Source organism: Ochotona princeps, chromosome 5 (assembly GCF_030435755.1).
Source record: "Ochotona princeps isolate mOchPri1 chromosome 5, mOchPri1.hap1, whole genome shotgun sequence".
In the NCBI taxonomy this organism is placed as follows: domain Eukaryota; kingdom Metazoa; phylum Chordata; class Mammalia; order Lagomorpha; family Ochotonidae; genus Ochotona; species Ochotona princeps.
In genome coordinates this window covers 34438660-34453500 of record NC_080836.1, presented here as the reverse complement: position 1 = coordinate 34453500, position 14841 = coordinate 34438660, and the positions used below count along the sequence as shown (strand labels likewise).

The 14841-nt window shown below is 43.3% G+C and overlaps 1 protein-coding gene across 4 annotated transcripts in view; it reads right to left on the bottom strand.

Moving 5' to 3' along the window:
* Nucleotides 1-13800, bottom strand: part of RIF1 (replication timing regulatory factor 1) — a 260403-nt gene extending 246603 nt beyond the window's left edge. For all 4 annotated transcript variants that reach the window (XR_009245441.1, XM_058664474.1, XM_058664476.1 and 1 more), the window contains exons 1-8: nt 13596-13800; nt 12818-12931; nt 11967-12045; nt 9476-9572; nt 8286-8413; nt 8113-8207; nt 6956-7145; nt 2760-2852 (exon numbers count right to left, since the gene is read on the bottom strand). Coding sequence is in view for 3 of the 4 variants with exons in the window: in XM_058664474.1 (XP_058520457.1) it covers nt 2760-2852; nt 6956-7145; nt 8113-8207; nt 8286-8413; nt 9476-9572; nt 11967-12045; nt 12818-12921 (786 nt within the window). In the remaining variant the exon portion in view is untranslated. The remainder of the gene's footprint in view (nt 1-2759; nt 2853-6955; nt 7146-8112; nt 8208-8285; nt 8414-9475; nt 9573-11966; nt 12046-12817; nt 12932-13595) is intronic.
* Nucleotides 13801-14841: the final 1041 nt, after the last annotated feature.

The window sequence follows — 14841 nt, the reverse complement described above, 5'->3', positions numbered from 1 at the left end:
AAAAATGGCAGAACTAAACTGAGTTCCTGGTTGCCAGCCTTGGTCTGGCTTAGTCTCAGTCATGGTGGGCACTTAGGATGTGAACAAGTAATGAATACTGACTGCATGCCTCTCAAGTTATAACAGACATGTAACATTTTAAGACTGTATATATACAAAGTACACAAAGTTGTGTAGGTAGATGTGTAAACAAAAATTCTAAAGCATTAGGAGAAATCAGCCAAGTCAACAAATCCCAAATTTTATCAAAGTAATTTCAAAGATTGTAGGTACACACTTGGGTATCCCTTATTCAGAATGCCAAGAACCAGAAATACTTTGAGTTTTTCCCCCCAGAGTAGAGAGTTGAGATTATGTGTATACATAATGGGAATATTTGCATATTTAAACACAAATTATCTTTAGAATGAAACCCAAATATAAATCAAAGTTCATTTTTGTTTCAAATATACTAAGCACACAGCCCAACCTTACACGACATCCAGTGTAGTTTCACCCCACTCATGATGAGCATATGAAAAACAATTATAGAGATGCTAAACCCAGAAACATTAGAAACAATCTTTCCAAAAAGGCTGAAATACGTAAGAGCAGATACAATAATTCATGTAGAAAATGGTAAAATCTGCTAATAGCAAGAGTACTGAATAACAAAACAGTTAACAAGTAAACCTGCCAAAACAACAAGGTCATCACAAACATCAACACTCCTAAGCAGCTGTGAATCACATATAATCTCAGAGTATGAACAAAAGTAAACGGCTTACAAAATTACTAGAACTAATAAATTCTGCAAAACTGCAAAAAACAAGATCATTACAACCCTGTGTTTCTAAATACCAGCAACAAGCAATTTAAAAATGGAAAAAATAGTCATGTATTACTATTTGATGATAAAGAAACAATCTGAAAAATGAGTCAGGTAATTCTATCACTGCAGGAACATCACAAAGTATACCTAAATAAGCCTCAGGGTGCACAGGATCCCTCCCCATCAGAACTCCGATTCAAACCCTGGCTACTTTGCTTCCTTTCCACATTCCCACCAGGGTGCTTAGGAAAGCAGCATGTGATGGCTGCAGTACACAGATCTAACCCTGCCACCCAGGTTCCAGGGTTTAGCATGGCCTAGCCCCAACAGTTGTGCTGGGGAGTCGGTCAGTCATGCCAAGATTCTCTGTCTCTCTGCCTTTCAAATAATCAAATCTTTCAAAATAAAGTTTCATAGGACCAGCACTGTGGCATAGCAAACACTGGCATCCTCTATGCAAGCACCAGTTCAAGCTGCTGGATTTCCTATCCCAGTCCATGCTAGTGCACCTAGCAAAGCAGCAGACGAGGACCTAGTCCTTCAGCCCCTGCAGCTCTACGTTAGACACAGCAGCAGTGCCAGGCTTTAGCCTGACCCAGGCCTGGCAAGTGCAGCCACTTGGGAAACCAACTAGAATATCAAACACCTATCTTCTCCCTCTCTTTCAAATGAACTAATCTTAAAATTCTGTCTTGCCACGAAGTCATAAATCTGTATTCTAAAAACTATTAAGCATTTCTAAATGAAATTAAAATGGAAACACATTCATACTCAGACTAACATGTTAATACTATCAAAATCTACAGACTGAACACTCTATCCTCATTCCAAGTCTCAATCTCTTCCATAAATTCAAATATAGAAAGGTTGATACTTAAATTCAAAAAGAATTGCAGAGCCCTGAATAGTGAAAAAATTCTTAAGAAAAAAACAACCACTAAGACTTCCATGATTGACTTCCAAATTTAGTACAACAGTAACTGAAACATGGTGATATAAAGAGTTGTAGCTCCTACAGAAATTACAAAGCTAGGTTTGAGCCCTAACACCTTGGTCAACCACTCAACATACACAATCTTGCTTTACAGGTTTCTGTTAAATGACACCTCTATCATACCATAATATATACTATTAACTGTATATATTATTTATTCCTAACACTGAACTCGCATCCAACAGGACCATGAAACCATAATCCAAGTCAGAACAAAGTTTAATACACACGCAAGTACTTGCTCCAAAAGCACATCATAGTCTTTATTCTTACGAATACTGGACATTACTTCTGCTCAGGAGCATGTCAAACAGTGAAATCAAGAAAAGCATTTAAAAAAGAAAATGTGGGATCAAATGGACCATGAACAATGCAGTTACCTAAGGTAAGAGAAGTTAAACAATAGGGCACAGAATAACCTTGCCGTGACCTAAGCTTGGAACCATGCCCTCCAAGTATATGAACTGAGAAATCTCCATATGAACTAAAAAAAATTAAATTTTCAGCTGGAGTTTACAAAATATTTTTAGTACGCAGGAAAATGTGCAAATGAGGCAAATCATGAATGTAGTAGACATAAAGAAGGAACCAACAAAGCTGGTGGACACTGATTTAGCAGCTTAAGCGGCTGCCTGGGATGCATGAATGCATCCCATATGAGAATACCACCTTGGAACTGTTCTAGATGCAGTGCTCTGTAAATGCACTTGGGAAGCAGCATTTGACAGGCCAGCCATTTGGGTATCTGTCACGCTTGTGGGAAATCCAGATGGAGTTCGGGTTCCTGATGGAGTCAGTTTAGTCCTGGCTCAACCCTAACTGTCACAGGAATCTGGTGAGCCAGCACATAGGAGCATTCATTAGCTCACTCCACCTTCCAAATAAATCACCTTCAAAGGGAAAAAAACTGGGATGGAATGGCATAGAAAATTCAGGCCATTAATTATCACTTACCTTCCCAAGAAGTCTGACAAACAAAGGCCATAATTTTAACACGTATGTCTCATTTTTGTTCATAAATAGCTTCTGCAGCTCTGAGAATAATTTCTATGAACAAAAGCAAAATATTTACCAAATTAGTGACTGGAATGGGGAAAAAAGACCCACTACCAAAATCTAGACACAATTTTCAAACTACATTCTCTCAAATAACCAAAACAGTCCTCACGCCAAAATAACATTAAAAATCTTGAACAGTGCATCGGAAAGCTTAAAAGTATTGGCATAGCAGCACAGTAAGTTTACCAACCACGTGCAGCAACAACATCCCATAGGGATGCCATTTCAAATCCTAGCTGCTCAACTTTCAAATCGCCAGCCTGATAATGAGCCTGGAAAAGCAGCAGCAGCAGACTCAAGTGCTTGGACCCTATCACTCACATGGAAGACCCAAAAGAGGTTTTAACCTCCTGGTTTTGGCCTGGCACAGCTTTTGCACAAGTTACTGCTGCTGCAATAATTTGGAAAGATAAATCAGTGGGTTTTGTCATTCCTTTTCTCTAACTTTGCCTCTCAAATCTTCCAAGAAAAAAAAAAAGGTACTACAGGAGAAACACAGATGTTTTTTAAAGTTACACAGTAAATATTTGAGCACACACACTACAGTGCTGCCATGAACATTTACTGAGCATGCCTTACCACTTACCTGGCCATCTTACAACCCTCCAATCTACCTTACTCTTTTCTACCACTTATCCCAGAAAACTTCTGATGTCTATAACTGGAGTTCAAGACCAGCGCAATGGCTCAGTGGGCTAATCCTTTGCCTTTTAAGTGACAGCTCCTGTCCCAAATGATTCACTTCCCTTGTAGCTCCATGCTTGTGACCTGGGAAAGCAGTCAAGGATGGCCCAAAGCTTGGGACCCTGCACCTGAAAGAAGCCCCTAGCTTCGGATCAGCTCAGCTCAGCTCCGCTTCAGCTATTGCGGCCACTTGGGGAGTGCGCCAATGGATGGAAACTTTCTGTCACTCCTCTGTAAATTTGCCTTTTCAATAAAAATTAAAAATCTTTTTTAAAAATGGGCCCAACCCGATAGCCTGGTGGCTAAATCCTCACCTTGCAGGCACCAGGATCCCATAAGGGTGCCGGTTATTAAAAAAACAAAAGAAAAAAAATTATATGAAAAATACATGAAACGCCAGGGATTGTGAAGGAAGAATTTGAAGTAACAAGAATGGAGAAAAACACATGCAGATTCAAAAGGAGCTACTGTACCAAGTCCATTATTAAAATACACATGGTCTGAAATCACTATATTAGCAATCTTACCTTGCATTCTAACATTATACAGACCAACTGTTTAAGAATAACTTGGCACTGACTTCCCTACCATCTACCAGGTACTTCCTTTCCATTCCTACCCCCTGGATTTAAGCCGGAGGGGAGGGGTGGGAATGTTTGGGTATTTTTGCTGATAGTCTATTTCTAGCCACACCCCCAAGCATTTCCTTCCAATTACACGCTGCAGGAAATGGCATACTCCAAAACCCTCTTCTGCCCAACTCACTTATTTAAAATATGGTTCCAAGTTTATGGTCCCACGAGCAAGCGTCCTTGCATTTTTGTAGTTCCCTGCCTTCCACCCAGCAGACAGGTCCCCTCATTATTCATTCACACCAAGTGCACTACCACTTCTGCACCTGCCTCGGAATGCCTTCTTGCGTAACGCCCTTGCCCAGCCTCCAAACCCTCCTAAGCTCCCTGCACAGGACCCTCCTCCTTCCCGCTCTCATTCCCATCCCTCAGCACTCCAGTTCTGGAGAATTCTTGTGTCCCTGAAAAACTGCAGCATTTATTCTCTGGGCATTTTGCATAGGTTGTCTTGATTTCTTCTGTTTTTGTGAAAATCTCATGATTTCCAAAACTGATTGAACTTTTTTTAAAAGATTTGTTTTTGTTGGAAAGGCAGATATACAGAGAAGAAAAGAGACAGAAAGGAAGTTTTGTCTGATGGTTCACTCCCCAAGTGGCCGCATTGGCTGGAGCTCAGCCAATCTGAAGCCAGGAGCACATTTAGGATCTCCCACACAGGTTCAGGGTCCAAGCTGGATGGGAAGCAGGGCCTCCAGGATTACAAAGGCGCCCATATGGGATCCCAGTGCTTTCAAAGTGAGGACGTTGGCTGCTAGGCTACCGCGCTGGACCCAATTTTGAACCTCTTACTTTCTATTCCCAGACCTTACATACAGGTAAATTTCTCCAGGCTCTGGTATTTCTAACTATGTAGAACTCCCCGCTATAGTTATCTATTTCTAGTTTTGAGACATTATCACAGTTGATATTTAATTAAAACATATAGGATGAATCATTACTGCCAGTAGCATTTGGATTTTCTGGTTCTCCACTGCAAGAATACCACATGGGCTCCAGTTCGTGTCCTGGCTGCTTCACTTCCAACCAAGTTCCCTGCTTGTGCCCTGGGAAAGCAGTCAGATGGTCCAAAGCCTTGGGACCCTGCATCCATGTGGGAGACCTGGAAGAAGTTCCTGGCTTTGGGTCGGCTCAGTTCTGGCCATTGCTGCCTCTTGGACAGTGAATCAATGAATGGAAGATTTTCCTCTCTGTATATCTGTATCTCTGACTTTGCAATAAAATTAATCTTTAAAAAAAGATTTTTATTGGAAAGACAGGTCAAATTTAGAGAGAGACAGAAAAATCTATCTATTGGTTCACTCCCCAAACAGCCGCAAAGGCGAGAGCTGAGCCAATCCAAAACCAGGAGCTTCTTCCAGTCTCCCACACAGATGCAGGGTCCCAAGACTTTGGGGCCATTCTCTATCGCTTCCCTAAGCCATAAGAATGGAGCTGGATGGGAACTGGAGCAGCCGTGACATGTACTTACAGGTGATGACTCAGTCACTGAGCCATTGCACTAGGCCCACCTGCCTCTCATTTGGAGATAAAAAAGTTAGAGTTCAAAAATAAATTAATCTTCACCTAGTAGTTAAAAAATTCAATAGCATCATGAACACTTAGCTGAGAATATTTGAATTCTTGAGTTTTACATATGTAGCCAACAAACTTATAAAATAACTAAGACATTAAGCTATCATTCATCAAGACATCTCCTATATTTTAACAATCAAAACCCTAGATTTTAAACTCCTGATGGCTCCTTCCCTGATTACTGCATTAACCCCCAATGAGTCTCTGTACATGCTCAATATAACCCATCTGTTTCCTAAACAACCAGAATGATCTCTTTAAAACCCAAGTCAGAATGTATCACTCCCAGAATCAAAATATTCAAAAATGGCTTTTCAAAATCAAGTGACTGCAATGATTTCTAAAGTTGTGTGCAATCTGCTCTTCTGCCATCCTCCCCTTCTCTCAACCTCCATTCTACAGCTGTCACATAGCTGAGTGCTCCCTACACACCAACTACCTACACAACTGAGCAGGGACTTTTGCTCTTGGGCTTGTTAGAGCTTAATCTGTATCATTCAAATAGCTAACTCACGTGGTAAACACGGTTCAAATGTCCAATTGTGGGGGTGGCATCACACTGGCAATCCCATGTGCACACTGGTGCAAGCCAGAGCTGCTCCCACTTTCAACCCAGCTTGCTGCTAACACCGGTAACGGCCCAAGTGTACGGGCCATTGCCACTCATGTGGGAGACCCAGAAGAAATTCACAGCTCCTGCCTTCATGCTGGTCCAGCCACAGCTGCTGCAGCCAATTCAGGAGTGAACCAATGAATGGAAGAGCTCTCAGTCTTTCCCTCTGTGCAATTCTGCTTTTCAAATAAATTTTTAAAAAGGCAGTAAGTGCTCACTACCATATTCCCAATACCCAGAACAATGTGCTGCATTACCAGGTGCTTCATGATTACCTGTGGTAAGAACAAACGTGGGAATTTAGGTTGTAACTTGGAAATGGTACAGTCTAATTGAGTACAATAGATTCTACCGGGATTATACAATAACCACCCAATTTTCACTAAATGCTCTTTTTCTGAAATACGGCCTTTTCCATTCCTCAGTAGAGACAGTAAATGCCTACACTGCAGTAACGATGAATCGTGAGCTCCCTGCCTTACTGTTATAGAGCCAGTGTCTCCACTCGCCTTAGTAACGTTTTTTTCATTCAAACTAAAACTAGACTGCAGTGCAATTATACTAGTGAGTCCATAATTAGAAAAACTTACAGTAGTCATAAGCTGCTCCGTAATACATGCTATTTCTTGTTGTTTTTGGAGCAACAAAGGCATTCCCATCTCCAAAGCGGTTGCACCCCGCAAATGAACCTTTTGTGCCGAATGAACCACTAACGGTATGACTATTTTGGCCCACCGCACTGACTCTTCTCCCATTTGAACTGGGGCTTGTTCAATTAGCCTGTAACAGAGAAATGTATGAATTAGCTTCACCTCACTTTAAACTTGAATGACCATGAAAATAAGCAACACCTAGAAACAAGCAACAAGCCAGTGACAAAGCATCACAGATGGAGCTGCCCGTGACACCAGCACACCACACCAACACTAGAGTTCTGGCTGTTCTGCTTCTGATCCTTCTCCCTGCCAACATGCCCGAGAAAGCAGCAGACGGCTCCCAATGTCTGGGTCCCTGCCACCCACACACAGTATGCAGAGCTCCTAGCCTCAGCTTCGGGCTAATGCAGCCATCTAAAGCTTAGGGTTTTCTTACAGTTCTTGAGTTATTGCTGGAGGGCCTGACTAGTCTCTGTTTCCTGCTTACAAGGCAACTTCCCGCTAACGCATAACCTGGGAGGCAAGGGATGATGGCTCAAACAGTTCCTATCACCGACTTATGAGCCCCATTACATTTTTTCAAATTTATTTTATTATTGTTTTTAAAGATTTTTTTTTCGGGCCCAGCAGCGTGGCCTAGCAGCTAAAGTCCTCACCTTGAACACGCACCCGGGATCCCATATGGGCGCCAGTTCTAATCCCGGCAGCTCCACTACCCATCCAGCTCCCTGCTTGTGGCCTGGGAAAGCAGTTGAGGATGGCCCAACACCTTGGGATCCTGCACCCGTGTGGGAGACCCGGAAGAGGTTCCTGGTTCCTGGCTTCGGATTGGCACAGCACCAGCCGTTGCGGCTCACTTGGGGAGTGAATCATCGGACGGAAGATCTTCCTCTCTGTCTCTCCTCCTCTCTGTATATCTGACTTTGTAATAAAATAAATAAAATATTTAAAAAAATAGATTAACCTGATAACATGTACAGTCAACTTCACATTATCTTTTTCCTGCATCATTTAGTAACTATTCTCTTAATGTTTCTCATATTTAAACCCCAAAATTTGAGTCCCAATTTTTCAAGCATTTCAATGCATACCTTATGATAACATTTAATGCTTCAAAATCAATAATAGCAGAATGCACCTCTCCTTTATTATATACCATTTCTAATGAATCAATTATGTCGGGTACCTGAAAGAAACAAACACAAGTCAAGTAAACCTGAACTGCTTTTTAATTTCGTGTATTTTCAAGACAAACTATACTCACCACTTTGGCGACACTCTCAGCAGGAAACGTCTGCTTGGATATCACCCATAGTGCCCTGGTACGAACATTTTTGTCTGAACTTTTAACATGATCATTTAATTGAGAAAGCAGCTCCTGAATATTTGCCTCTGTAAAGCAAAGAGCTTCAGTTTTTAAATGCAACTTAATTACGTGGAATATTTACAATTTTTAGAATCTCTTCCATCAGAAAGGCACATCATATCCTCACAGCAAACAGAACCACTGTGGATATCACATTTCCTCCCAAAACATGTATTTCCAATCAGAGAGGAGGGAGTATATTCAGAAAAACATCAGCTGATTCCAAGTTAAGTATTTTATGCAATTAAATATTATTAGGTGTAAGAAAACCAAAGACAGTTTTTGGCAAAATACAAATCCTACATGTCTTCCTACATGAACAACTTATTTATTTAATAGAAAAGAGCAAGACCATTAACTTTTCCTTCGGGGGGGGGGGGGGAAGTCAAGAGAAAGTTGGAAACCATCCCCTAGTTCACTCCCAAATGCCCAATATGGCCAGCCAAGTTGGCAGCTGGGATGGCAATCCAAGTCTTCCATGTTAGTGGAAGGAACCCAATTACTCCACCTATACTAGCAATAGCAGGATGCTGTGATCAGAATCCGAGCAGGCAATCACATGGACACAGAGCACACACTAGGAGTCTTCACTGATACACTGAAGGCCTGTAGCGCGATTCAAAGCTATAGTCAGGTCTGATAGTGTTGGTCATAAGGCATCTTTCCCAAAAGCAATGTAAAAACTACAAGTTTTTCAGAACAGTACAGAGATAACACTTTTCATGACAGTTGTTAAATTATACTTTAACGATGGCACAGTAGCCTAGTAGTTAAATCCTTACCTTGCATGCGCCAAGATCCTACATGGGTACCAGTTTGTACCCCAGCTGCTCTACTTCCCTTCCAGCTCAAGGTATGTGGCCTCAGACAGCAGCCGATGACAGCCCAAAGCCTTGGGACCCTGTAGCTGTGTGGGAGACCCATAGGAAGCTACTGGCTTCTATTAGCTCAGCTCTGGCTATTGTAGCCACTTGGGGAGTGAACCAGTGAATGGAAGATCTTTGTTTCTCCTCTGTTAATCTGCCTTTCCAATAAAAATAAATCTTTAAAATAAAGAAAGCCTTAAAATACATAATAAAAGTATCTACCTGACAATCCTGAGGTAACTTTAGGATTATACAAGCAGAAGCCCAAGGCCTGTAGAGCAGCACTACTCAGCTCCAAATTTTGACTGGCAATATGAGTCTATAAAAACACAATCACATATGTAAGCACAGTTTCAAACCAACTTTTAGAAATCTTAATTAAACTGAAACAAAATAAGCCCCCGTATGTTCATTCAACCCACAAAGCTTGCAGTTGTGTGGGAAAACATAGTATCAGGAGGTCAAATAATCGAATGCTTAGCAAAGGAGGAAGAAATAGAAAAAAATGAAAACACAATTTTATTAAAAGATAAAGGACACCTATACATGAGAAAAAGGTCAGTAGATGAAACATACCAAAATTATGAGGCAGGAAATAAGAGTAATAAGGCTCTTCTACCAAGAGCAAGCAATTGCCTGTAATATAAACACGGACGTCCTAGCTTTAGAGTGTAGTAATACCTCTTGCTCCAAGACATCAGAAAGAGACTGGAATGTAACACTAAGAATATAACACAGCAATGGGGAACCTTTGTTCTGCCAAGGGTCATTGGGGTGTAACACCATTCACCAACCATACAGAAACAACAAAAATCAACCCACTACAAATGGCTTCAGTTTCTAGTCTTGCCTATAGCTGCCTTGGAAGGACAACACCAAATGATTCTGCAGGCCTCACAGTGCCCACAAAACACCCCCCCCCGCATACCTCACCTAACTGATGCTATGGGTTTTTAACATTAACTCTGCCTTAAAAAACGTAATCCTTATTTTACAGAAAAGAGAATGAAATCCATGTCAGTCTGAAATTCAGTGTTATCCACACTACAGATATAAAAGCTAAAAATGGCATTTGTCCAAAGGGTTCTCCATGTATCCCCCTGTTTGTCTTCTACCACCCCTCAGACTGTTTCTAATTATTTGAAAAAAAGGAATTGATACAACTATACTTATGACGTGCTTTATATAGTTTCAACATATGCACACATTATGCAATACTCAATGAGACATATCTCCCTAAAACATCTAACACTTGCACTGAAAAACCCAACTATCCCATTTTCTGCATTTTCTGCAGAGATTAAACAGACGATCTACAGCTACTTTGCTGGGCAGCAGAACCCCAGAAGTTCTTACTCATAAACAGCTGTAGCTTAAGTCATGGTGATTTATCTCTATTGAATCAAACAGCCAAGGAATCCTCAACTGCTATTCTTGACAAGAACAGCAAATGTTCATCATCAGATATATAATATCTTCCTGAAGCACCCCTCTTCATTTCACAGAACCAAACAACAAACACTATAGTTAGAGATACTACATGAACCAATTCAGGAAACAAGGCCTAAGACATTGTATTTCCTGGGATCAGCCTTACAACATACATTTACTTCAAAGTTATTCCTTAATACTGATGCGTCCTAAAATGTTGTAGACTCAGGTAATAATTCTAGAATTCAAAAACAATGTAGAAATATTTTCCTTTATCTAAGGCAAAGCTTAATTCACATGGAAGGCTAAGGTTATTGATCTATGACCAATCTTCCACAGGCTTACAGATTCACAAGGAATTGTAGTTACAAATCCAATATATAGATAAGGCAACAGACTCACAAATTAGTACCATGGGATCCTGATTCCATATGCCCTCAAACACTAAGTATAAGAAGGCATCTTCATCACATCAACTGTACTTATGTAACATAATTAAGTGGGACGATGGGATTAATGTTTAAGGTTATGGAACAACCTCACAATGCAGTTCCTTCCTATGTAAGAAGCCTTATGAAATACTTCAGAGTAGGCAGTACCTCAAATGTTTTAGCATTTACAAAGAAATGCTAAGATATACAGCCAACGTTTTGACAAAATGTTTAAAGGTACAACAACAGGATCTTGACAATAAGTGCTCTAAGAAACTTTGGAGACTCAGCTCAAACATTTCAATGTTAACAAACACCCAGCAACTTATATAATTGAGGTGTTTTTCGTGTTACAAAGCCATTGAGTAGCCAACTGAGGACAAGAACACAGGTCCACAGTAACGGTTTTCTGACCAGTGGCAATAACTGAGGGTGAGTGAAGATGAAGGAAAAAAGTGAACGCTGACTATATAAAACAAAGACAATTATAATTTTAGAATCACTTACTTAGAAGTACATTCCCAAAAGGAAAGAAAACAGATTAAATAATCTCTGATCACTGCTGTCAAGATAAGAGCACAGGCTTTGGATTCAAGTGGCCATGGGCGACTTTAGGCAAATTAAATCAATTTCTTCATCTGCAAAGTGGGGATTAAAGAGTAAGCTCATGGAGATATGGAGAATTAAATGAGAGAAAGCATGTAAGATAATTAAAACACCTGACAATTATGTAATGGTTGCATAGTACACCACCAATACAATTGCTTCTAATATACTTCAGATTCAAAATTGAGACAACTTGCAAAACTTAACAGAAGGTTAAGTCAGTCAACGTACCAAACAATACATACCCTTAAAACTTTATACAACCGAAGAATTTTTTTCTCAACCTCCGTAAGAATTTCTTTGCCATCTTCTCCAGTCATACGACTTAAAAAGCAGAAAAAACACAAGTTTATGTGCGTGGTAGAATTTTATATGTACTGTACTCATTCGCTAAGTTACTCCAACTTGCATATCTTCTCAAAGATTACTTTCTAACTCTTAAATCAAGTGATGGAACCAAAAGCACATGTAATACTTCAATAAGGAAACTTCAAAATGCTTGTTCAAGATGCAACTACAAGATAAACTTTTAGTACCAAAAAAGCATTGAAATCCACATTTCATTCATGTGCATTTTCCATGAACTTACTGAAGGCCGTAATTTCAGAACTGTTTGCTTATGAATTCCATTTTACACGAAACAAGTACTCAAACCCTCAAAGTAACTGTTGGCATCCACAATGTTTAAGTTTTGACAGTTTCACTGACTGGCAGGGAACACTTTTCCAAGTTAGAAGTTTACTAATACTACCATCTCCGTAAAACGCTAACATTTTCCACAGCGATACGTGGAAGCATTACACAACGCCAATAAAAATCAGACTGCGGCTCCATCAAACCATTTCACGTTCCCCCAACACCTCGGGCAGTTAGGCTGAATAACACTCCTCCCTTCCACCACTTCCCACCCAGAACTTTTTCCGGGACTCCCGCTCAATCCCTACCGGCTTTTGGGTTGCAAACACTGCCGCTACAACCGGGGCGAGCACACAGCCCAGCGTCCTCGCAGCTCACACCCAGCAGGTCCCCCAAGGCCAACGCCACCATCCTCCTCCTCCCCTCACCCGCCCTCGAGCCCCGACCCACAGAGCCTCACCTGGTCAGAGCCAGATAAGCGTCCACCTGTTCTCCAGGGGAGGCGGAAGAGTCCTCCAGAGTCTCCAACAGCGGCGCCAGGGGGCTCCGACCCGGGGCCGTCATGTTGGCCACCCTGAGGCCCGGACCGGAAGGAGAGAAAAGCCAATGACCGACGGAAAAGGCCCCCGCGCGGCAGCCCGGCCCCCACACCTGCACGCCCGCGCGGGCCTCGCCACCCCGGCGTCCGCGCCACCCCGAGCCCCCAGGGTCCCCCCCACCCCGAGCGCCCGGCGCCTCCAAACCCGAGCTCTGCTCACCATGCGTCCCCGGCAACCCGAGCACCCGGCGCCCTCCACCCCGAGAGTCCGGCGTCCCCTCTACCCCGAGCCCCGGCGTCCCCCACACCCCGAGCACCCGGCGTCCCCGCCAACCTGAGGACCCGGCGCCCCGGCGTCCCTCCACCCCGAGCTCTGCGCCCCCAAACCCGACCTCTGCGGCCCCGGCGTTCCCCCCACCCCGAGCACCCGGCATCCCCCCGCCACCCGGCGTCCCCACCAACCCGAGGACCCGGAGCCGTGGCGTCCCTCCACCCCGAGCCCTGCGCCCCCAGCCCTCCGCCCGGCCGCCCACGCCGCCGCGCTCGGGTTCAGCCCGCTCCCGCCACCACTTTCCCGGGCATCTCTCCTCAGAGGGAGGAGACCGGCGAGGGGCGGGAGAAACTCGGGGCGCGAGCGGCCAGAGGCTGCGCCGGGTCGACGGCTTCACAGGGGGCCCAGGCCCTTCTGGTCGTTACTCACCCCCAAGGACGAAGGCCCGGGCTCGGTGCTCTCGGCCACGGCAGCGAGACGGCCGCACTCGGGTGCAGCTCGACTTTCCCGGCTCGGGATGTTTACTCACGCGTGCGGCTCGCTCCCTCCTAGGCCAAGATGGCGGTGGGGGCGGGCCCAGGAGCGCGCGGGAGCAGGGCAGGCCTGCTGGGCGAGGCTCGAGCCAATCCAACAGGCCTCGGTGCGTCTTAGCTGTCGATTGTCTCCCTCCTAAGCCAGGCTAGAGCCCGCCTCCCTCGCCCCCTCCCACCCAATCAGGTCACCTTCAGGTGATGGTATTTTTGCCTTAGGCAAAGAACTTGAAATTCAAAATGTCAGAGAAATGGCCTGGAGTCACTAGAGTGAACCTACACTATGGTCAACCAAGTTTTCAAACTCAGCACTGATCTTGTTCAAGCTTTAGCAACGAATCGCTTAGCAAAAGGAGGTAACTTTCTAACTTGGCTTTGGGAGGAACAGCTGTTCTCTCCCTACTTGTTTTCTCTTCCAAAATAGAGCTAAAAATGATAATCTACCTCTGAGGACCAGTGAATTGACAGAAGGTGGGAGAAGCCTAAGGGTACTTACATTTTCAGCCTGCGTAACAACAGCCTGGGAGTGTTCTCATCAGGGTGCAGATGTCTGTGCCTTCCCACCCAAGCCTTGTAGGCTTCCTGTAGTGCCCCCCACAGGGTTTGCGTGCCCTGTTGGACTCCAGGTGTGACAGGAGCGATTTGGCTAGGAAACCACAGTAAACCCTTGTTAACCGCAATAGTAGTCTGATTGAGAACTCCAAGTGGAAGCTTGTTCAGGGAATCAAACTGAGGATTTAAACCTGAAAGCAGTTGCTTAAACTGGCTGTTCTCCAATCCTGAGCTTCATGACAGGTTTTAAACTTGTAGAGCACGTGCACTGATCAGGTGTAAACAATACAGATTTTTTTAAAATATATTTTTATTGTTTTTTGATACAATTTAGTTGGCGGTGGGCTCTCCCTTCCCCCTCCCCAAATTCCCTCCTGTTTGCTCTAATATAATATGATGTTAATCTAGAGATATATGTGAGTCTTACTCTGTGTTAATCAATGTTACTTCAGACTTACTTGTACCTAATGAAACAATATAGATTTACCCGTGGTTCTCAATCACACTGTAGAATCCAAACAACACCTGTCAAAACCTGGAAAGTACCTGGCAATAGCCGACAGGTGAGTATGGCTGCAGAAAGTGTGTCTCCC